The 23,662-nt window shown below is 41.3% G+C and overlaps 1 protein-coding gene and 1 pseudogene across 1 annotated transcript in view; one reads left to right on the plus strand and one right to left on the minus strand.

Annotated features, from left to right (window-relative positions):
* Window positions 1-23,662, plus strand: part of TGFBR2 (transforming growth factor beta receptor 2) — an 81,136-nt gene that overhangs the window by 52,103 nt on the left and 5,371 nt on the right. The window contains exons 4-5 of the mRNA XM_016140790.2: window positions 10,664-11,463; window positions 13,074-13,215. Of these exons, the coding sequence (XP_015996276.1) occupies window positions 10,664-11,463; window positions 13,074-13,215 (942 nt within the window). The remainder of the gene's footprint in view (window positions 1-10,663; window positions 11,464-13,073; window positions 13,216-23,662) is intronic.
* Window positions 5,032-5,154, minus strand: LOC118602475 (annotated as a pseudogene).

Here is a 23,662-nt window from a genome sequence, read left to right on the forward strand (position 1 = left end):
GGGAAACATCTCTGTGCCAGAGTACCAAGGGATTTGTTCCGTGTGTGCTGAAACTGTGTTTCTGAAACTTTACTGTGTAAATGAATCACCTAGAGAACTTTGTAAAATGAAGATTCTGATTCAGCAACTTAGGACAAGGTTGAGATTCTGCATTACTAATGAGTTCCTAGGTAACGCCTGCTGACACTGCTGGTCTAGGGAACACACTTTGAATAGCAGGGTGCCAAGAGATTCTTTCTCTACAGTACCACCAAAATTTATAAAGATGCAGAAGACTGGTAAGATATTGGAAGTCCCGAGTTAGAAAGTGTGTGTGTGTGCGTGTGTGTGTGTGTGTGTGTGTGTGTGTCTACCATATGGTGGCTTACAGTATGTGCGTGTGTGTTTGTGTGTCGGTGATGCAGCAAGAACAGAGAAAAGCTGAGAAGACGTAACAGAAGAAAGAGGCAGTCGTTTGCTCCTTAAGGCACCCTCTGTCTTTCTCTGTAGGCATCCCAGCATGTTCGCACCTGGCAAGCGCCTTGACTTAGGAATGCTTCCTTTGCATGATCGGTGAACATATTCAGAACATATCCAATAAATATGTAGGAGACGTCACAGCCATTTGTTCATTATCATCATTTCCTTTTTTATAACTGGGTCCAACTTTACTACAGATGGGGTTCAACTGAGTTACGTCTCTGTGAAGACAACAGCATCCAGACCAAATGAAGGGCATTGTGCATGCCTCTCTTTTCTGAGAGCAGCCAGACCGACCACCTCCATGGTCTTCTGCCTTATTTTTGTTTTGTTCACTTCAACTCTTCAGTACATTTTCTCTGAAATGTATTTCTGACATGGTTGTGTTATTTTGCTCTTCCCAGAAAGAATTCTGAATCTCAAATGGTCGTGGGGAAAATGGTTTCTCCAAAAACACATTGCCACAGGTTGTGTTACAAAAGAGAAAGCAGACAAAAAGAGGCAAAGCAGACTGCAATCAGGCCACATCCCTAGTGACATTTTAATGCTTCTATATGAGATCAGGATGTTTTTGTTGTTGTTGGAAATCTGTGAAATATGATATTAGTGAAAACTATTTTCTGCTAAGGTCTATCACAAAATAATACAGAAATATTTATTGAACACTTTCCATCTTAAAGGTATAATACTTTTAAGAGCTTGACAAACATTATCTCTTGTAAGCCTTACAACAACCCAGTGGAATTGCTTCTGGGGTGTCTTCATTATGCAGATGATGTTGAGACCCAAAATCACACAGGAACCAGCAAAGGGGATCTAAAATCAATCAGAATCCCATGTTCTTAAAATCTAAGTTCTGCTGCCTCTAAATATATAGAATGGTTTCTGTAAATTGTTAAATCTCAGGATCTACTTTGGTTATTTTTTGAGCTTTTATATTTATTGCCTGATGAAATGTTACTAGTTGGAGTCTAAACCAATTTTTTTTCCCCTTCAAATTGTCAAAAAAGGCGATTTCTCTGTGTGCACTGAGAAAATCATGAAATTAGATCTCAGCTCAGTGTCGTGTCTGGAAATATCATGGCTTGGAAGTGAAGTAACATGAAAGATACGAGCACATCACTCAGATCGTAGTCCTAGAACATGTGAGAAGTCCCTTCCAAGAGTAGCAGAGACTTTAGGATTTTAAATGTGGTCACTGTTGCAGAATATCCTGCTGAATTGTTAAAGCGAAATAAAGCGACCTTAAATGCCAAGCAGCAAACACAGCATGGCAAAGAAGCATGAGTCCTGGATATTTCCCAGGTCTCCTGACTTGGGCTAAAAATCCTCAAATAATATGTTTTAACAAAATGTACTTTGTGTTAGTATGCTTGGAAATAATCAATTTTTTTTTTTTTTTTTACTGAAATTAAGAGTACTTTAATGTTGTGAACCTCTTGCTCTTCCTGATTCTCAGATTATTCCATAAATATAAATTATTTTGTCAGAAAAGAAGCCACCTGTCAGAGACTCTGTTTATATGGTAGATGAACTAGCATTGTGACTACTGGAGACCAAGAATCACTGAGATCAGGTATATAGGACCAGGCTAGATGAGGCTGTAGATTTATAAAAATTCTTTCTCTGGCAAGGCCGATGCCTCCACTTTTTTATTGTGTTGGTTAGGGTCTCCAATTCATGTTCAGTAGAAATAGCTGAGTAGGTGTTAGTGTACTTTTCCTGTTTTTTAAGAGGAATGCATCTGACTTTTATTCATTAAAATAAGGTTTGCTGAAGATTGTTGGTATACATTACTTATCAGAACGTTTAACTTTATCATATACTTTCTCTGTGTCTAATAAATTAATCATGTAGATTTTCTCATTTATATTATTAAATGTGGTCAATGACAGTAGTTGTTTTCTTTGTTCTTTAAGGCCATAACATACTTTCTCGGCAACTTGGCCTTGCTGTCTTATTTTTGTTTTAAGTCCTCTACTAGATTCGGCTTGCTACAATTTTATTTAGAATTATGTTTTTGAATCATTGTGCATGAGTGAGATTGTTCGGTAGTTTTCCTGTCATACTCTTCATGTCTACTTTTGGTCGTTCTACTTCCATAGACTGAATTGCCTTGGTACACTTTTCCTAGTGTCTTAAAGAGTTCGTGTGAAATTGAAATGACCTGTTTCTTGAAAGTCTGGCAGCGCTCAACTTCTGGGAGTGGTATGTGTTTGGGGTTAATTTTCTCTCACTTTTTATTTCAAAAAATTTAAACTTTCAAAAGAGTTGAAAGAATGGTACAGCAAACCCCTATGCGCCCTTTCTCCTTCTCAGTATTTACCCCATGTTAACATTTTACCACATCCTCGTCTCTCTCGGCATGAGCGTGCACACATGCAGGTGTGCCTTACACGGTCCATACGCACATTTCCCCAAAGCAATGGGGCTGTTGCTGTTGCTTAAATTCAGGATCCAGTCAAGGACTACACATTGCATTTGGCTGTTTTGCCTCTTCACGTTTCTTGTTCTTTATGGCGTTGGCTTTGAACAGGCCAGGCTGTTTATTTTATAGAGGCACATTCTGGATTCATCTGATGGCTCCTGCTTTATCAGGTTCTTTTTATTAAATTGAGATGTAATTGACATATAACGTTATATTAGTTTCAGGTGTACAACATGATGATTCAATATGTGTATTTATTGTGAAATGATCACCACAGTAAGTCTAGTTAAAATCCATCACTGCGCACAGTTACGAATGTTTTTTCTTGTGATGGGTGCTTTAAAATTACTCTCTTAGCAACGTTCAAATATGCAATACAGTATTATTAATTATAGTCACCATGTTGTACATTATATCCTCTGGACTTATTTTATAACTGGAAGTTTGTACCTTTTGACCCCTTTTACCTATTTTTCCCACTTTCTACCCCCCACTTCTGGCAAGCACCAATCTGTTCTCTGTATTCTGTATTCATGAGTTTGGTTATTGGTTGGTTTGTTTGTTTAGGTTCCACATGTAAGTGATATCATGAGGTTTTAGTCTTTCTCTAACTTATTTCACTTAGCTCAGTGCCCTCAAGGTCCATCCATGTTGTCACAAATGGTAGGAATTCCATCCTTTTTTATGGCTGAATAGTATTCTTTGTGTATGTGTGTGTGTGTGTGTGTGTGTGTGTGTGTGTGTGTGTGTACACATAATGTATCTATTCATTCATTGATGACCACCGATGTGTCCATGTCTTGGCTATTGTAAATAATACTTCAATGAACATAGGGGTGCATATAACTCTTTGCAATAATAATTTTTGTTACCTTCACATTGATTAGATTCTGACTAAACATTTCATAATGAGTCTACTGGTATTTTTATTGTAGGATGATTTCGGGGGCGCAGTTCTGCAAAAACCAAATTTCGAAATGTATATTCGATCATTAATATCAAGAAAACTAATTTCACAGTAAAAAGCTACAAAAAAAGATTTAAAAATTAAGAAGGTCATCCTGTGGGGAGATTTTTAATTACTCATTCATTTTCTTTAATATTTGTAAGACTATTCAGGTTTCATAGTTTTTCCTGTGTCAGTTTTGGTAAGTTACATGTATATATTTTTAGGACTTGGAGCATTCTTGTCTGTTTTCAAATGTATTAGCAATATACTTTTCATGGAGTTTTCTTGTTCTTTGAGTTTTTGCAGTGTCTAAAAGTATGTCCCCTCTGCACCTTTGTTTCAGTATCAGTGTCCCCGAGGTTTTTATGTTGCATTAGTCATTATATGCTACCAACGTGGGGTGTTGTTCATTCTTTCTCTTATGTCTTTGTTTTCTATTTCAGCAGTTTCAACTTTTATCTTTCCTGTCTTTTTTCTTCTAATTTTTTTTTCGACGCTGTAATTGTGTCTTTCATCTGAATTTTAATTTTGAACCCTTCGATGGCTTAATATCCTGATAGCTGCCAGAAACATCTTTCTTCAGTGAAACTCTCCCCCTCCAAATGTACCGCTAACTGCTTTGCAAGGCTCCTCTGCTTTGACCTCAGGCCACTTGTACTTTTTCCTGTTTCCGTTTCTGTAAAATGAGAATAATAACGCATAGCCAGTATGGTTACAAGGATTCGAAAAAAACATATAAAACATAGCATATGGCACCTAGTAGATGCTCAATAAATGAATGCTTCACTTTTTAATATTTTAATTAACATAATGACTTGAGACAGGAAATACTCCCTTCCCCCTAGCTGTCTCTCTCTTTACCGCAGTTTCTTTGGATCCCAGCCAGTTGCACGTATATATATATATCCTGTCGCTTTAGATGAACATGTTAGTGTGTGAAAATCTTTGTGGTTAGAGGGTCACTGCAAACTTCACAAGAATCTCTGTAGTCATGTGATATTCATTAGTATAGCAGTGCACCAAGGTGTGCAGAAAACAATCATCTGTATCTCTTTCTGTCATTCGTATAAATTAGTACTTTGGTAAATTTTTGCCCCAAACACCTTCATTGGGTGGAGTATCAAGTCTCTCAAATTCATCTATGTTAATTTGGTTTCATTGAGACATGACCTGCACAGACTTTTTTTTTTTTTAAAGCCTACAGCACCCAGTATTCCTAGGTGGTAAGTCTCCCATCCAAGTACTAACCAGGCCCGAACCTGCTTAGCTTCCAAGATCAGATGAGATTGGGCATGTTCAGGGTGGCATGGCTGTAGACTAGGCTTTTTTTATTATGGTGATCTTAATTTAGTATCTTTTATTCTGTATGATATTTTTAAATCATGAATTATCGAGGTTCGGTTTCATGTTCCTTTTAGCAATCATTGGACTCAAGCATAACAAAGGATTCGAAAGAGGTTGGGCACGGCCTGTCTTCATTGTCGCTAGCGCGCATGCGCATGGTTGTGTGCGTGCGTGTGTGCGTGTGTGTTATATTAGGGAACTTGTTTAATTTTAAATCACTCCAGAAAATGTATACCATGGAATTTCCTCTTGAGATTTCTGCCAGTTTGTACTTTTTTTTATAACATACTAACATTTATCTTTGACATTTGTCTTTAAAAAATATTTATCAAGACTGACATTTGCAAATGGCTGCTTATTTGCAACTAAGTCTGGCTTCCCTATGTGGGGCATATTTGGTAGAAATTTTTGAAATTAATAAATGGACCTCTGGGTTTATTGCTGAGGAGACAGCTAGGTGGCGTGGAAAGGAGTCACTCAGACCTGGGAGAAACAGGCTCTCCTGCTTGTCCTTGCAGAAGTCATCATAACTCAGTTTCCTCTCTTTGTTTCTTTCTTTGTTTCTTTGTTTCTTTCTCTCTCTCTCTCTCTTTCTTCTTTCCTTCCCTCCTTCCCTCTCTCCTTCCCTCTCTCTTTCTTTCTTCTTTTCACTTTCCTCTTCCTCTCCCCCACTCTCTCCCTCATCTTCTCCCTCTTTCTAAAGTGAGGTAACGCTTATAAAGTGAATTGATCAGTGCCTACCTTAATAAAGCACATTATTTGGTAGTTGTCTTAATTATTGTTAAGAGAGATCAGAGAAAGGCTTCCCGTCATTTTCCACTGAGAGCTCCCTTCGCATGTGACAAAAGCTGTGACAGAATCCGCCATTACTCATGGGGAACACAGCACATCATGCCAGGAGGATTTATCACTGGCACCAGTTTCCTCCCTTACTAACTTCCTCAAGAAACAGACGAATCTCAAAATCACTGCTCTAGGAAATCCTGGCAAAGCGACAAGAGCTGGAGAGCTGGAGAGCTTCGCTCTGCCAAGGGCTGCTCGCTTTTTTTGTGTGTGCGCCATGGACTTCTTGGAAGTCTGGTCAAGCCTGCAGACCCCTAGTCGGAGTGATGTTTTTAATAAAACGTATAAAATATAATACACAAGATTTTGAAAAGTGAATGACATTGAACTGCAATTACCACAGATTTTTAAAAATATATTCATGCTATATAATATCTGCTTCTATAGTATTGTCTTAAATAATAAAATCTAGCATCAGATCTAAAAAATTGAAATGTCTAAGCGATGAGTATGAATGATATGCCAGGCCATCTACAACAAATGTAATATGGCATGAAAATAACTGTGCTTTTTATTGGTGACAAAGTCATAGATATGGCTAATACTATGGCTAAAGATTAGAGAAAAGACAAAGATATAAATGTTGCCCATTTAAATTCACAGAGCCACTGAATTCTATACATGGAGTCTAGACTAAGAGCTTCATTTTGTATGAACCTTGGAGAAATTCCCCTTATTTATAATGCCTGCCAGAACTACATCTAGCTCAATGTTACATAACAAAAGCATGTAATGTGAATGTCACGTCATGAGCACTATTACCTATACATTCAAGAAACAACTGATGCAAGGTTCCAGTCATTCAACAATTATATCTTGGTCCACCTATGTTCTAGGCCCTGGGATAGGCATTGAGAAATGAAAGAGAAATATTTTAGAGTCCTTCCTTATGTAAGACATTTTTGTTCCCAGGCAGAGAAAAGATGCATATTTGCAAGGAATCACTCAGCTGTGGTTTTGAGCTAAGATCAAGGGGAACAGTCTGCACACCCAGAAATATGCCCTTCTAGACACATTATCCAAGAATTGCCAATGTCACTTAATGGATGGCTGTACAATCACTCAGTCCAGTTCTCAATGAAGAACTCCACTTTATCAAATCGAGAGGTTGTATAAAATCGTTATGAATTGGCTCTCACCAATGTGAAGTTTCGAGACAGCATGGGTTGAGATCTGGGGTCAAGAGTGGGGGTCTCACTAATCAAACAGAGCTCTTTTCAAAGGTCGGCTTCGCTGTTGCTGATGTTCATGATCTTAAGACATTATTTAAACCATCTGACCCTTAGGTTCCCCATCTGTAAAATGGGGTTCATAATAATAGCAGTTTCTGCCTCCCAGGGATTTTCTGTCAATTAAATATGAATATCATAAAAAATTCTTAGGACACAGCCAGGTTCATACCAAGAATTCTATTTATGAGTTTCTGTGTAATTGGGGGCTGGCAAAAAAAAAAAAAAAATTCTTCCTGCAGGTCTCTGAGTAAAGAAGATGATAGCTTTTACCTACACCGACAGCTGTTGGTTTTTCTAGTAGCAGCCTGAGGGTTAATACTGTGAGAGGGTGTGGGCGGTTCCTGTTTAGATAAAGCCACATCCCAAAGCTTCCTTTCAGCCTTTGCTATTGTTAGGGTTTTTCACCACCTCTTTGAAGTTTCGAGATTGACAGATGTTATTCAATAATTCCCTCCCCACCAGATTTTTTACATGTAGATTTTCAAAAAGAAAACACAGGAAATTTGAGGGGAAAGTAAAACTTTGGTTTCTGAGCATGAAGAGGGAAGGGAGATAATTCTAGAGACTTCTTCAGTCAATGCTTACATAAATTTCAGGGGATTTCTGTTTTTGTGTTTCTCTTAGCCTGAAAAAGAACAAAATTTAGCAAGGAAGACCCTTTTCATATACAGCCAAGAATTATAAAATAAACTTATGAGTGATAAACGAACAGTTCTTTTGGATGTTTGGCTCTCTTTAATAAATTGGAAACATAGCTAAGTATTCAGTTAATATTTAAAATGTTCTAATTGTGTTGTTTCCTCATATGTAAAAGAAAATATTCACAGTGAATCAAAATGAAGTCTTCGAATTCTGCCAACGTCTTACAGGTTGTTAAAATAATACCTATAGAAAAGGGATCAGCAAACTTCGCAAAGGAGAAAGTAGTAAATATTTTAGGCTTTCTGGGCCAGACATGATCTCTGTTGCATGAATGTGTTGGTTTCTTCTTCTTTTTAAAAAAATTTATTTTTTCATTGAGATGACAATTAATAATAATGTTAATGTTTTGTAAATTTCAGGCTACAACATGATAATTTGATATCTGTATTGCGAGCTGACCACCAAAAGTCTAGTTTCCACCCATAACCGTATATTTGACCCCCTTTACCCATTTTGCCCTTCCCCTTCACCTCTGGTAACCACTATTGTTTGTCTATCTATGTGTTTGTTTTGATTTTGTTTTGTTTGTTTCTATTTGTTTTATATTCCACACAGGAGGGAAATCATACTTTTTTTGTCCCTTTCAATCTGATTTATTTCTATTACCATAATACCCTCCAGGTGCATCTATGTTGTCACGAAAGGCGATATTTCATCTTTTTATGGCTGAGCAGTATTACATTGTGGGGTGTGTGTGTGTTTGGTTCTGGCTATACTATGATGATCAAAATAGGCCTGGCCTTTACCCGTGTAAACATATGTTCTCATGAGAGAGACAAGTAGTCAGAGAATCAAACCAACTTATGATTGTGAGACATCTCATACAGTTACAGACAAGTAGGTACTTGAAGCAAACACATGCATTGGACACTTCAGGTAATAGGGAGAGAGTAACAGGGAGGGAACGTTGTTTTCAGCTGTTGGACCCGAATATTATTGCATCTGCCCCCTTAGTTTTGCTGTCCAGGCTCACGCTTCGCCAGACAACAGGGACCGTCCCTGCATCTCCGCAGAGCTTTCTTTTCTTTGCGGTTCCGATTCTTTCTGCTCGAGCCACATCCACCCCTGTCCTTTGTCCCAGTCAAGCCTCCCAGTGTGAGTAAGAATTCAGCTTTTCAAGAGTTAAATTACATCCCTTTTCCTATTCATTTTAATGCATTGATGTATCTTTTCTCAAAATGCTGATTTTTAAAAAATTTTTGGTTTTAGGCTTACTTTTCCAGGTTTTAGCGGCATCGTATTGACATAAGACCTAAAGTTTTCATCTAGAATATATAGTTATTGGAAATTAGCGTTTCCACCCAGAATTTACTGTAAAAATAGGTCATGAATCATATGAACCTAAAAACTTCAATTTGACATGGTACCAGCTTCATTTCTCACTGTGCTTCATTACGTGATGGAATCAAATACAATTTAGGTAATGGGTTCCCTTCGAAAGATTATAGTTATCCCCTAGAGCAGGGGTCCCCAACCCCTGGGCCATGGACCGCTTCCGGTCCATGCCCTGTTAGGAATGGGGCCGCACAGCAGGAGATGAGCAGCAGAGAAATGACCGAAGCTTCATCTGCATCCGCAACCACTCCTCAGCACTAGCATCACCGCCTCAGCTCCACCTCAGATCCTCAGGCATTAGATTCTCATGGGAGCACCCTTCCCTGGTACCAGAAAGGTTGGGGACTGCTGGTTATCCAGCTCCAAACAAGGCCAGCACATGAAATGAAATTTGGTATATATGACATTATCTTTAAATGGTTGACACTAAGGCCTCCTCCATCAACCCGCAGGGCCTGATTCAGTGGCCCAGGTTTCCTTTTTTAACTACTCTCACCTCTGTGGTAGTATTTCCATGGTTGGCTATTAAGTATTTCTGTTCTGTGAAACTACAAATTGCATGCGTGCTGAAAAGAGGAATACTGGGAGAATATAAAGAAACCGATTTCCAGACACCCTTTCCACAGCTTCCTTTTCCCACCACCGATAGGCCCAGAGCCAATGCTTAAGAGTAGCCTGGATGTTGATCAGAAGAGACAAGCTGGAATTTAGAAAAGAATAAAGACTATGGCAGCGCCGTGACAATCTCTTTGTTTTTACCAGATCATACACACCAGATTTGGGAGGCAGGAGTTGTCATTTTTTCTATATTCCCAAAACCTCCTACAGGACCTTGACTAAAGTGTAGTCAACACTCAATAAATGCTTTGTGCATTTGTCCAACACTTATTGAGGACCTGATGTGTGCCAGGTGCTGTTTACAGTAGTGAAGAAGAATGACATGGTCCCTGCCAGCATGGAGTTGGTTGGCTAAGGGTGAAGAAGTAGGGAAAGACAGGTATAAAACCACTAAGTAGAGTCACAGTTATTTAATTTAAATTGTACTAAATTGTTACATAGAAAAAATGGAAGGTGCTGTGAGAGTCTATAAAATAAAATATTTTCCAAGTTTCCCTAGATTTCTTTAAGGGGGTGACATCAAAGCTGAAGTTTGAGCAAAGAATTGGAGACATCGAATGGATGGCCAGATGCAGGGAAAAGTGGAAGGGTGTATGCTAACATCCATCCCTAGAACAAAAATTCACAACATACTATTTACAAAAACTATACTGATGTGAAAACCTCTAGACATTTGAGGTATGCTCCCACTTTCTCGCAGTGCACACCAACTCAACCCAACTCTTTCTCTCCCTTGTTTTGTTTCCATATCAGAATATTCCACCAATAACCCTGACTTGTGGTTAGTCATATTCCAAGTGACAGGCGTCAGCCTCCTCCCACCACTGGGCATCGCCATAGCCGTCATCATCACCTTCTACTGCTACCGTGTTCACCGGAAGCAGAAGCTGACCTCGTCCTGGGAGACCAACAAGCCACGGAAGCTCATGGAGTTCAGCGAACATCTTGCCATCATTATGGAAGATGACCGCTCTGACATCAGCTCCACGTGTGCCAACAACATCAACCACAACACAGAGCTGCTGCCCATTGAGCTGGACACCCTGGTGGGCAAAGGTCGCTTCGCCGAGGTCTACAAGGCCAAGCTGAAGCAGAACACTTCGGAGCAGTTCGAGACTGTGGCGGTCAAGATCTTCCCTTATGAGGAGTATGCCTCCTGGAAGATGGAGAAGGACATTTTCTCAGATATCAACCTGAAGCATGAGAACATCCTCCAGTTCCTGACGGCTGAAGAACGGAAAACGGAGTTGGGGAAGCAATATTGGCTGATCACGGCTTTCCATGCCAAGGGCAACCTACAGGAGTATCTCACACGGCATGTCATCAGCTGGGAGGACCTGCGCAAGCTGGGCAGCTCCCTGGCCCGGGGCATTGCTCACCTGCACAGCGACCACACCCTGTGTGGGAGACCCAAGATGCCCATCGTGCACAGGGACCTCAAGAGCTCCAATATCCTTGTGAAGAACGACCTGACCTGCTGCCTATGTGACTTCGGGCTTTCCCTGCGTCTGGACCCCACTCTGTCTGTGGATGACTTGGCCAACAGTGGGCAGGTAAGTTAGCCTGGATCCCCCTTACCCTGTCCCTGACCCCACCCTTCCTCTTTATCCCTGTCTCTTGCTTCTAGTCTCAGTCTTACTCCCTGGACACTTGTCTGTGACCCACTCTCTTTTGCCGGGGTGCCTTTGCTGATAAGTGCAATTTCTTATCCTATTTCTTCACATCCTCCTCAGTTTAGGACATTTTCTCCTTGAGTTGATCCATATTTCTTTTCCATTTGCAAATTATTTTTCTTTGCTTCAAACACTGTTAGTATTTTTCGTCTATCATTCTCTTCTCCCTATGGTTGTACTCAGCCCATTCTACTCTGTACTCTTGGTAGGTATATTGGTTATTTGTTTATTTTAATTTTCCTACCATTCTAGAAGTCAGTCTCCTTGAAGCCCAAATCTGTGTCCACTTGGTCACAGCTAGCACAACACCTTGAACAATCAAAGTGACCAATGAGTATTTGTTGTGAATGATGGATTGAGTGAATTACTTGATTGCACTTTTGAAGCACTTCACAGATTAAAAGAGAAACCTTTTTAGCTGAGGAGATACTGGAAAGTGACTAGAAATACCAAGATATCCTTTACGAATGACAGAGCCCCATGTTTTCACACGCCAGAGGCTGTGGATTCGAGTGGAATCTCAACACCACCGTTTTCTCTAACCAGGAGCAGGGACGTGCTTCCGAAGCATTTAGTTACTACTCAGTCAGCTCTCTGGGTCTGTGGCTACACACAGCCAGTCTTGAGGTAAACATGCTGAAACACGGACGGATGAATTTGCCAGGATAATGAGTGATGCCATGACCTATTAAAAATAAAAATTTCTTCTAATGCATGCCAACAAGAAAAATTCCTTGGGATAACATCAACTCACATGGCCTTCCTTAGACACTTGGGAAGGTAGACTTCATTGTTATTTAGTCAAGCTATCTATATGTACTGCATTATGAAATATTTCAAGTGATTCCTTCTCTAGAAATATTTTTTCCTTTTTTCCTTTATATCCCAATGTTTTCAAAATATCAGTTATCATCTAGATAAAACTACATAAAGATCCAGATTTGGTCTTTCACTATTTTCATACAAAATTAAGAAGAGATTTTGTGAAAATATACTATTTCCTTGGCACACTAGAATGTTCTGTGGGCTAAACCAAGAAGGTTAAGACAGTCCTTAAGTGATAAAAAAAACCAATGGCATTATTATTATTTTCACCATAGATCTCGGAATTTGGGGAATGAAAAGATATTTAATTGGTAAAGCAAAAATAAACATCTAAAGTCTCACAGATGTTGTCTCCCAGGTTATCTGCAAGGATGTTATTGTATAATATGGTGACATATATCATGGGTTAGACAAGGCAGTTCTGGGGTTTGGCATTTCCTTATTTTGGCATGCTTTGTCTTTAAAGGGTTTTTCAGGAAGTGAACACCTATTTTTAAAAATAATTACATACGTTATACCTTTCTATGCAGCTGTCATTATTTTTAAAAAGCATTGTGCTTTTGAAAGGCTCTCTACCCAGGTAGGGGATAAATACCAGCTACATTTTGAAAATAAAAACGCAGTTGGTATTAAATAATGGGCCTCGATGTCTGTTTTTGCTTTAGGTGGGAACTGCCAGATACATGGCCCCAGAAGTCCTCGAGTCCAGGATGAACTTGGAGAATGTTGAGTCCTTCAAGCAGACAGATGTCTACTCAATGGCGCTGGTGCTCTGGGAGATGACGTCTCGCTGCAATGCTGTGGGAGGTGCGTATGGACCCCCCATCTTGGTGCTGCGGTGGGCATGCCTTCAAAACGATCGAAAAACAATTCCAGGATTGCAAAAGAGTTTACCCTGCAATGAAGGCTAGCTAGCTGAGGTCTGGTAGTATACAGCCTTTCCAGAAACATTTGGAATTGTGCTAAAAAGTATAGGTTTTGAAGCCAAAAGCCACATTTGGAGTATAAAGTTTTTTTTTTTTTTTTAAATCTCCTTTCTTAAAGTATAATTAGTTTTCTCTCTTGACATAGCTCTGCACAGATACTTACATATCTGGTAAGAAATGAACACTAATAATGTAAGGCTTATGTTTACTTACCAAATAGAAGCTATTATCTAGATTAGATAGATAGATAGATAGATAGATAGATAGATAGATAGATAGATAGACAGACAGACAGATACATTTGTATTTTAAGGATTTTCAGAATTATAAGGTCCAAGAAATGGATTTGACTCAATGTACTTTTATGGACATGGCTTGCCCTTGTTAGGCAAACAAGCAGAATGGTTTGATGTTTTGTTTAGGTTTTGAAAAATCTAGTGAAGAGAAGTTATTGAGAAATGCAGGATTCTTCAGGGGCGCAGGGGGGATATTATTGTTTTAGAAAGTATTGTCCCCTGAACCTACCCATACATGGGAATGGCTGAGATCTATGTTACTTTATGCTTTCCTGACTCTCCTCTCAGCAGTCTTCTTCAATTTGGGACAGGTCTCAGTCTATCTGTGTCCTTCATGACCTTGACACTTACAAAGAATTTAGACCAGTTATTTTATAGATGATCTCTCGCTTTGAGTTTCTCTGATGTTTTCTTATGGTTAGATTGAGATTGTATATTTTGGGCAAGAATACCCCAGAAATAACATGCGCTTCTCAGTGTCTCATCTTGGGGACACAAGATGTCAGTGTGACTGTTCAGTTGGAACACTTGGGCAAGGTGGTGCCTGCCAGGTTTCTCCCCTGTAATTATTTTTTCCCATTTGTAATTAATACATATTGTGGGAAGGTGATTTGACCTATTTCTAAAGATACTAAACATCTGTACAGTAAGGATACTAGACCCATTTCTTATCATAATTTTACCTACTAATTTTAGGATCCATCACTAGTTCTTAACCTGTAATAATTATTACTGTAATGTTTTCCTAGCAGTGATTTTCTATTTTTTTTTTATTCCTTCTACATTGATTATAGATATGTATTGTAAGGAAGATCATCTTTTTGCTATCCCCTGTTATTCATTTAATCATATATTTATATTAGTATGGAGTTATAGATATTTTATTATGTGAGTGTTCAATATTATGAATAATTATTTTGCTGCTCAGATTGCCACAGCTTTGGGTATTGGGACAAACTACTCAACATTTTATCTAAAGTGGATTTGGTTGACATTGTTGCTGGCTTTGATTCTTCATCCTGTTTAGAACATGCTTAGCCGACTTTGCAGGATGGGTCCAGGCCACCCCCTCCCATGGGGTACCTTGCTGTGCCATTACCTAGTCCCTGCATGGGGACAGCAATTCCTATCTGGCTGACAACGTTATTTTCTGGTTTCTTACCTGAGATTTCTTCCCCCACAGCATTTTTAAAAGTAACTCGGTTTTTCCTTGCACAGTGAAATTGTTTAACCAAGTTTCAGCCACTGGGAATAATTTTCTGTTTGAAAGCTTTGACAGTTCCAAAATGAATCCTTAGACTGGTATGAGTTGTGTTAAGAGATGATGCTGTTGTCACTGTCAGAATAAATTTACCTAAATTTTGGTATCTTTCCTATCCTTTCAAACCAGTTATTCTATAAACATGAGCTGAAGATTGTGTCTCTGTCTTCTGCTCTGTCAGGGCAGCCAGCTTATTAGGGCCCTGCGTGAGCACCCTGCCTTCACTGTTGTTGATGATGGAAGCCCTTTCCTGTTGATATTTGCTGAGTGTGGAAGAATCCAGGCTAATGGGGAAGAACAGAGCTCACTGACTTTTATGAGGTCTAAAAACAGTCTGGTATAAACAAGTTTTCCCAAGGAAGGAACAGGATCTCATTTGTTCAGCTTGTCTCAGAAAACCTTTCATAACCTTTAGGGTAAGAACAGACAGCATTCGGGGAACAGGAAAGAGGCCATCCTGGTTCTCATTTTGTTTGATCTTCAGCCCACAGTCCTGTTTCTCTCATCTCCACTCAGACTGAAAAAAACAGAGTTATTTATCTATCTTCATTTTGGTCCAACAAAAAACCCTTTACTCGATTAAATGTGTGAACTCATGTATTCAACCTTTTCTTTTAACTCCTTTTAAGAGCGTTTTTCCTTTTCATTTTGTCTTAAAAATCTTAAAGACAGATTTCTTAGCCTTGTCTTAATTTTAGACCTTTCTTTTACATTTAAAGAGTCCTTTGGAAGGTGTGTAAAGGCTGAAGGTGGATGTGTTCTCTCCTAGCTGTCATAGAAACACACAAGGAAAGACAGGTCTTGCTCTCAAGAGGCATGTAGTCTGCTGATGAAACACTTTTATATTTTTTTCCATATTTTTTAAAAATTTACACATGCAGGCACATTTATCACTTTACAAAGGCAATCAATAATAATTCCCTCTAGCTGATGTTGAGCTTTAATGTATAAGGTGTTAGGAAGAAGGCAGGATGGGAAAGGGCTTTCCTTAAAGCTTGAACTTCTTTTCTGTGACTTGAAACACAACATATGCGATTCCTGTTTTTCACTGGCAGTCTCGTTTCAAAAAGGGAAAAGTGGAATATGCTTTCCTTCATATGAGGAATTGTAGATCGGTATTTTAGTTCACAGCATAGCTCAAGTAGTGATATTCCATCCAGTTTATTCTAAGTGGGAGAACAACCGACTGAATGAGTAGGACCAGACATCAGGGGACAGTCTTGCAGGAGAAAGTGAAATTCCATCTTTCCTGCTTTCAAGTGATGCCATTCTGTTCTTAGGGTTGATCCCAAACCCCCCTGCCAAGCCTGGCCCTTTCCAGCCTTTCTAGGCTCCTCTCCACAGAGCACTCGCGTTTTGCATTCATCTTTATGGACTTCTTTTTGGTCCTACCTCCAGGCTCTGTCTCATGCTGTTTGCTGGGACAGGAACACAGAAATCAACTTGTAAACAGACAGTGCCGTTTGGTTATGGTTTATGCTGCAGGAAGGTAAAGCAGAGGGCACAGGAGACCGAACGTCCACATCAACAGGGTCAGGCCGTGAAGGACAGGTCGGCTCTCGAAGGATGAGTGAGACTCAGGAGTGTCCTCTTAAGTTGCTTCTCTATCTGCCAGCCTCTCCTCTGTGCAGAGCGGCACAGGGGAAATGGGAGAAAGTGGTGGCATTGCACCCAGAAACCCTCATTCCTACCACACGAGAAAATGCGAACATGGCAATAGCAGCCTTCTGAAGCCAAGTGGTGCAACTTCCTCAGCACAGACTTCCACCTTGGCCCTCAAGAGATGGGTTGTCGTAACTGAAGGGGAGGACTTTCTTGGTAGCAGTAGGTCTGGTCACAAAATCAAACGCAAAGGAATGATAGCTACCATGACGTGAGCACTTGCTTCAGGGATCAGCTCACTTAATCTAGCAAGGACTCTTTGAAGTATATACTATTATTAGCCCCTTTCTACAGATGAGGAAACTGAGGCTTCAGGAGGTGGGAAAACTGTGGAGCCAGGAATCAAAGCTCTGTGTGCGACTCTAGCCCACAGCCCCTAACCCTTCCTGGTACGTGCTGGCCTGACCTACATAAAATATGTTTAATAAATGGTGGGCACAGTTACCATCATTATTGTGGATGAGTTAGTCAGTACTGATTTGTGCATCCTGGCCTTGGACTTGAAGCCTTTCCGGAAGCGATCTAACAAGACGGTCACACGTTGGGGAACATTCAGTGATGGCCTCACTTCTGACGTTGTCCAGTGATTGGCTTCCCTGTCTCCAGGTGATTCTCTGTTCCTGGAACCCCAAAGCTACTAAATGTGTAGCATGTTGCAGGCTCAGTGCCTTGAAGTCTGGAATAGTGTCCTTATTCTTAAATATCTCTGAAGATGTGTTCATTCATTGGTTCACTCAACAAATATTTATTGAGTACCTACTCCATGGCAGGAATTATTAAGAAAGAAAGAGAGAAAGAGAGAAAGAAAGAAAGAAAGAAAGAAAGAAAGAAAGAAAGAAAGAAAGAAGAGAAAAGAAAGGAAGGAAGGAAGGAAGGAAGGAAGGAAGGAAGGAAGGAAGGAAGGAAGGAAGGAAAGAAAGAAAGAAAGAGAAGAGAAGAACACAGTCTCTCTTCTTAAGGGACAAAGGGTCTAATGAAGAGGTAATATTCTAGAAAGGCGGGTGATGAATAAGGAGGTATATAATAGAACATCAGGGTGGGTATGGTAACTTTAGAAAGAGAAAATAAAGCAGAGATTATTATTTCAGATACTTTGACCATCTGAAAGAGTAGCAAAGAAACACCAAGAAGACTGGGCTTCATAGTTGTTTGAAGAGGGAACAAGACCGAAGGAGGTGATTGGTGTGTTACTGTTTTATGAAGGAGAAAAGTCTTGAAATCTCCATTCAGCAGCGACAAACCAAAACCAGTTCTCTTTTACAAAGAAATCGCTGTCAGCGGCTTTGGGGTGTTTGGTGTTCATGCAAGTGTTTGTGGGGTATGTGGGAGGCAGATGAAGGCAGGGTGCCTCTCTGGACCCCCGTTGCCATCACAGCAGGCACAGTGTTCATGTCATCCCCAGCCAAAACCGGCCACAGGCGGACCAACTTCCAGATCCCTTAGCCATTTGGGCCTTTGAATAGAAGCTGACACACAGCAGCCGGCTGAGCAAGCATTTAACAAAGAGGAAAAACACAACCCCGAGAACGGCTCCAAGGGCTCCAGAGCGTATTGCCAGCTTGCTGCAGTCTTGTGAGACAATCGAAAAGTGCAAATGAATCAAAAAGAAAGAAATGGGAGACACTTAAAAAATAGGGGTGGGAGAGAGGGACTGAAGACTCAAAGGACTAGGCAGGGAACACTTCGTTTTCCTGGATTTCAGGGGAGTATGATTTGGAGGGCAGATGAAACTCAGGGGTATGGCTTCGGGGAAAGCTGCCAACAACTTTGCTGCACCGTTAAGTTGGAACTGCAATCAAAGCAACAGCTGTGTACCAGATGTTGACTCAGAGGAGTATCTGTGCTGTCCGGGAGACTTGCCCTGTGAGTGCTGCAGAAACCGGGTGGGGGCGGGGGCGGGGTGGGTGGGGGGGGCTACGCATGTGTAGTTTCTCGTAAGAGCCTTCTCAGAGAAATGAAGGGATGTTGCAAGGGCCTGGGCATTGGGGGTGGCTTCCTTCAGTGAAAAGGTAGCAGGAAAAGGCAAGGAGAGGGATGCAGGAGAGAAGAGCAGGTTGTTCTCGAGCAGAGGAATGAAGAAGTTTCTTAGGAGCCATGCTCGAGGCCCTCGGGAGGATCCTGAGGTGTTCGACCTCAGTTCACCTAGCTTGGGAAGCCGGCGAGACGAGGACTTGGGTTGAGTATATAACTCTGCCGTGCAGGCATCTGCCTTGGTTGGTTGTTTATTTGGGAAGAGCACTCAGGAAATGCCAAGAAGGGAGGGGGGCAGTGAGTCACAGAAGGGAAGGAAGCCAGTAAGTGGTGCGTTGTCCAGTGGTTCTGCACTGTGGACAACTGGAGCCTAATTCTGCTGGGGACCCCGGTCCGGCATCAAACACACACCTCTGTGTCACGCCACCCAACCGAAGAGGAAGCTGGGTGATTATCTTCGAACTCCCATCCACCTTTAGTTGACAGCTGCTCCTGGGGCAATTTGGGAGGCACACGGCCAGCACTGCCAGCCTGCCCCACATGGAGCCGGGCCAGCGTGCGTGGAAAGGGTAAATGTGGAGGGTTGTGTGGCCAGCAGTCCAATAGAGGTATACAGTCGTCCCTCCTTATCCGCGGTTTCACTTCCTGCTGTTTCAGTTACCCACAGTCAGCCATGGTTCGAAAATATTTGATGGAAAGTTCCAGAAATAATTCATAACTTTTAAATTCCACCGTGTTCTAAGTAGCATGACAAAATCTTGTGTCATCCGACTGGGCACGTGAATCATCCCTTCGTTAGCAAGTCCGTACTGTATATATTCCCCCCAACTGTTGGTCCCTTTGTAGCCTCCTCAATGATCAGATTGACTATTTTGGTGTATCAATCAGTGCTTGTGTTCAGGTCATCCTTATTTTACTTAATAATGGCCCCAAAGCATAAGAGCAGTGATGCTGGCAGTTCGGATATGTTATCAATCGAAGCTGTAAATTGCTTCCTTTAAGTGAAAAGGTGAAAGTTCTTGACTTAATAAGGACCGAACAAAAATTATATGCTGAAGTTGCTAAGATCTAAGGGCTTGGTTTCAAGCATCCATTGGGGTCTTAGAGCATATTCCTTGTGGATGAGCAGGGAAAATGGACTGCGTAATGATGGAGCCCATCGCTTTGTAGATATGAGAACTGAGGCACAAAATGTGAGCTTCTCTTTTCTAAGTCCTCATATCTCACTTATGATGGAGCCAGGGCAAACACAACTAGTAATACCCCTACTTATAACACGTATTGTTTGCACTATGTTTTTACGTGCTAAACTTAGTTTTACTCTCTAAGCTCTTTGCTTTCTTTTCCTTATAGACATTTCCAGTTTTTTTTTTTTAAGAGTGGTACTCAATATAGGTTAGGCAGGTTTAGCACTCTCTGAACTAACCCCGCTCACCCTATAAATTCCTTCCTCTGCAGTTCTTCACAGAAGGGAGGCCTGAGCCTGTGTATCATTCGATCAAATGCACAAAAAGGAACTCTAGAAAATACTAATTCTGCTGCCAGCCATGCCCCGATTCTGTGCCTGTGGCAAAGTGTGGCAGTCTTTTGTACCCCATCTTCACCACCAGCCGCCCCGCCAACTTCCCTAAACCCAGAATGGTTTAATGTCAGTAAATAGTAGTGATAAGGAGAGGGGTGGGTGCGCTTTGTCATCGGATTTCTTTTTTTTTTTTTTGCATAGCTTGTTTAGAAATTACAAGCCATAACATCTAACGGGTCTCAGAAGTTTCCCGTTCTCGGGGTCATATGACGGGGAGGGCCTAGCTAAGGCCGCGGGGGACACATTTGTCACACTTGTTCCCAGCTGCGCTTGTTCTGTCTGGGGGAGAAAGAACTCACGGAAATGCTTGGTAGAGAGGAGGAATCGTGAAAGCTTCTTAAAAAGGCAAAGCTTTTTCATCAGAGTAACAGTAACACAGCCGGCTGTTCTGAGTGCTCTTCCCAGAATCCAGCGCATTCCCTGGCCTCAGTTTTCTCAACTGTAAAATGAGGTGTCGGATCACATCTCTCAGCTCTTTTTTACCATTCTCTGTCTGACTCATTTGAAACCCTCAAAATATGTTAAATAACTCTCATTCATTTCCTCTGTCAAGATGCAGCTCATATTCCTTGCAAAACATTTAGAGCAGCGCTGCTCCGAGCATGGTCTGCAGAAGGTGCTGGTCCTCGAACTTGTTCGTTTAGACTTGCGATGTGATAAGGACAGAAACTGAGAGAAGCTGTTTAGCAACTTTAATAGCAACCTGGTGTTGCCATGACACTCAGGTGGATCCACTGAGGCCTCAGTCCCCAGTGAATTGGGGGCAAAACACCTGGCCTTTTATAAAAAAACAGAAGTGCTCATCTATAAACAACAAAGGAAAAATTTAAATCACTTTTCATTCCACTATTCAACCTTAAGTCACTTTTGTGAAATGGCTGGTTAGGAGTGGAGAGGGATTTCTTTCTGTCTATATCCATCTGTTTAGTACTTTTTGTAGTTTTAATTACATGCATTTAAAAAATATATGTTTTAAGAACCAATATGAAAAATAAATAGATAGGGATAAAAGATATGTAATTTGGCCCCAGCGATTTCGCCAAAGTGGATAAGGTCATCTCAGCCATGGATAACTGGAACCTTGTGGAGAAAGTTGGAGTTGAAAACCAACTTTCTGCCACTCTCCCGCTCTGCTCGATTCCCCAGGGCTGCCCAGGTTTCAATGGGTGAGGTTCTGTCCTAAGAGGGGCCATCAGTGCCCACCTGGCTGACAGAGGCTTCTCGACCTCTCTCGGGGTTCAGGCTTCCATCCAGGTGTCTGTGGCCACCTCCTTCTGCTGAGTCAAAGTAAATGTCCTTGGTATTCTGAGAGACTCTGAGGACAACTGACAAACAGTTGGGAAATGGCCTCCAGAAAGGAACGGCCTCAGCATAATGTCTGTGGATGGCCATCCTCTATCCATAGAGGATGTCCTAAGAATGGCATTGCCTTAATTAAGAGCCCCATCCCCCTGCCCCAAAGACAATGCTGCCTGAGGGTGGTTTTCGTGACCGCCACAATAGTAAAGCTGCTGACTGAGAGACAAATGGCCACACACTGCCCAGCATTAGGTCATCTTTATACCCATTATAGGGCATGATAAAAGAAAAAAAATGGGTGGAAGTAGGATGTCCAAAATGAGGGAGAAGAACAAAGAAAGAGGAACTGCAAGAATTCACAAAAGGATAAAAGGCAAACTTCACTGTTTTGGAAGATATATAAGTATGACATTTCCCAGAAGTTTAAGAAAGGTCAGCTTAAAACATGCATATACTTTAAGTCCCCATCCTCATTCCTAACCTGAAAGATGACTTCAATACCAAGGGCTTGGAGTTTGCCAGTTTGGGTCAAATGATGATTGCCCCAGACTCATCCATTTTAAACTTAGAAGTTGGCAAGAGATTCATAGATTCGCACTCTCCCAGTATGGCTTGGGGAGACTGTTTAGCCAGCCCCTTTCAGGTTATACTTGACCTTCCTTCCCTAGGTAATCTCCCACAATTCAAAGATGGGAAGCAGGCCTCATACCCCTTGGGAATACTAGGCAATCTTACAAATTCCCAAGGGTTTAAAAAAAGTAGGAAGTAATCGAGTTAGGGGAAGGACTATTGCCTTTATGTGCTTTTCCACAGAAGCATTCATTACTTTTTCTTTAAGCAGAAAGCATTCCCATACCTGATGGCCAGTGCCATCATCTCCCAACTCTCGCCCATTCCCCATGGACCACACAGAACTAATTATTAAAGTAACAGGTGTGGTTTATATGACTTTGAAGATTAGGACTTCAAATGAACTAAATTGGCCTGGGTTAGTTCTATCTCAACTAAGGAGATTTTTCCCTTTGTTCTCAAGGAATCTCAGCCATGAGATCAACAACTGGCATTGATCCTGATCCCAGCATTTTCCTCCCCTAGTTATGGTCATCCTCCTCCTCCTTCTAAGCATTGTGCTATGGGGATTGTTAATGGGCCAGCACCTTAGTTTCTCGAGAAGAGGGCACATCAAGGCTTCCTCAGGGTGGCCTTGCAACCAAGCTCGATGGTGCAATTTAGCAGAGAGATTGACCTGGGGAGAAAGGAGAAAGCTCTGGCAGCTCTGTCAGGCCAGTTTTACTAGAAGTTGAGTCTGATACAAAGATTTTTGTGCAATGACTTATGGAGGCTGAGGTCTCAACAGGAGGAGTGAGAGGAGCAGGAAGGGGAAGGAACTCACAAACCTGTAGTTTCAGGAAAAGGGCAGCCTCAGCCTTCTCTACTGGGAGCTCTGGAGTACGGATTGCACTGAGTTATCCCCACTCCCAGAGGCAAGATGGTTGGACTGTTAAAACTCCCACAGTAGTTTGTCATTGGCTACAGGCTGCCCCTGGGGATGAGGCTGTTGTGTTCCAGAAATCACCAGGCCAGGCAGCTTCCATCAGCCAAGGAAGGACAGTCTTCAGAGAAGGGTGAAGGTGTGAGCCCTTAGGACTCAACACCTGCAGCGGCTGGGGCCTGGTGCTCTCAGCTTGATGAAGGGATCTAGGCAAGGTGCCAGCCATACCAGCGATGGCAGCCAAAAGAGTTGGAAATGGAGAGTCAGTGAGCTGATACATCGTCTAAGGAGAAACTTATATACAAACCCTTTCTAGTGTAGTCTAGTCTAGTCTGGTACACATACTTTAAGGCATGGCACTAACAGGATATTATATTATTCAATTAGATTGGATTACAAGATGACTTAGAGGGGGGCATGGAAGTCATTCAATTCATCTTATAGAAGAGAAGAATTAGGTCAGAGTAAACCCTTATTGGGAACCGGCTCTGATTTTCAATCTTCTGCTTTTCTTGACTTCAAGCCAACACATATTTATCAAATGCCTACTATGTGTAAGGCATAGTTTTAGGCACTGAGCGGAGAATTTCAAGACACAAAACTCAGCCTCTGCTTGGGCCTTAGAACTTTACAGTCTGGTAGAAGATACGGGAATGGAAGAAAAAAATGAGAATAGTATACAAATCAAAATTTAGATCTCATTCCAAAAGCAGTATGGATTAAGCGCTATGGGAACTTGAAGGCGAAAGTAGACACATGGAAGAA

Source organism: Rousettus aegyptiacus, unplaced genomic scaffold (genome assembly GCF_014176215.1).
Source record: "Rousettus aegyptiacus isolate mRouAeg1 unplaced genomic scaffold, mRouAeg1.p scaffold_m13_p_4, whole genome shotgun sequence".
NCBI lineage: Eukaryota > Metazoa > Chordata > Mammalia > Chiroptera > Pteropodidae > Rousettus > Rousettus aegyptiacus.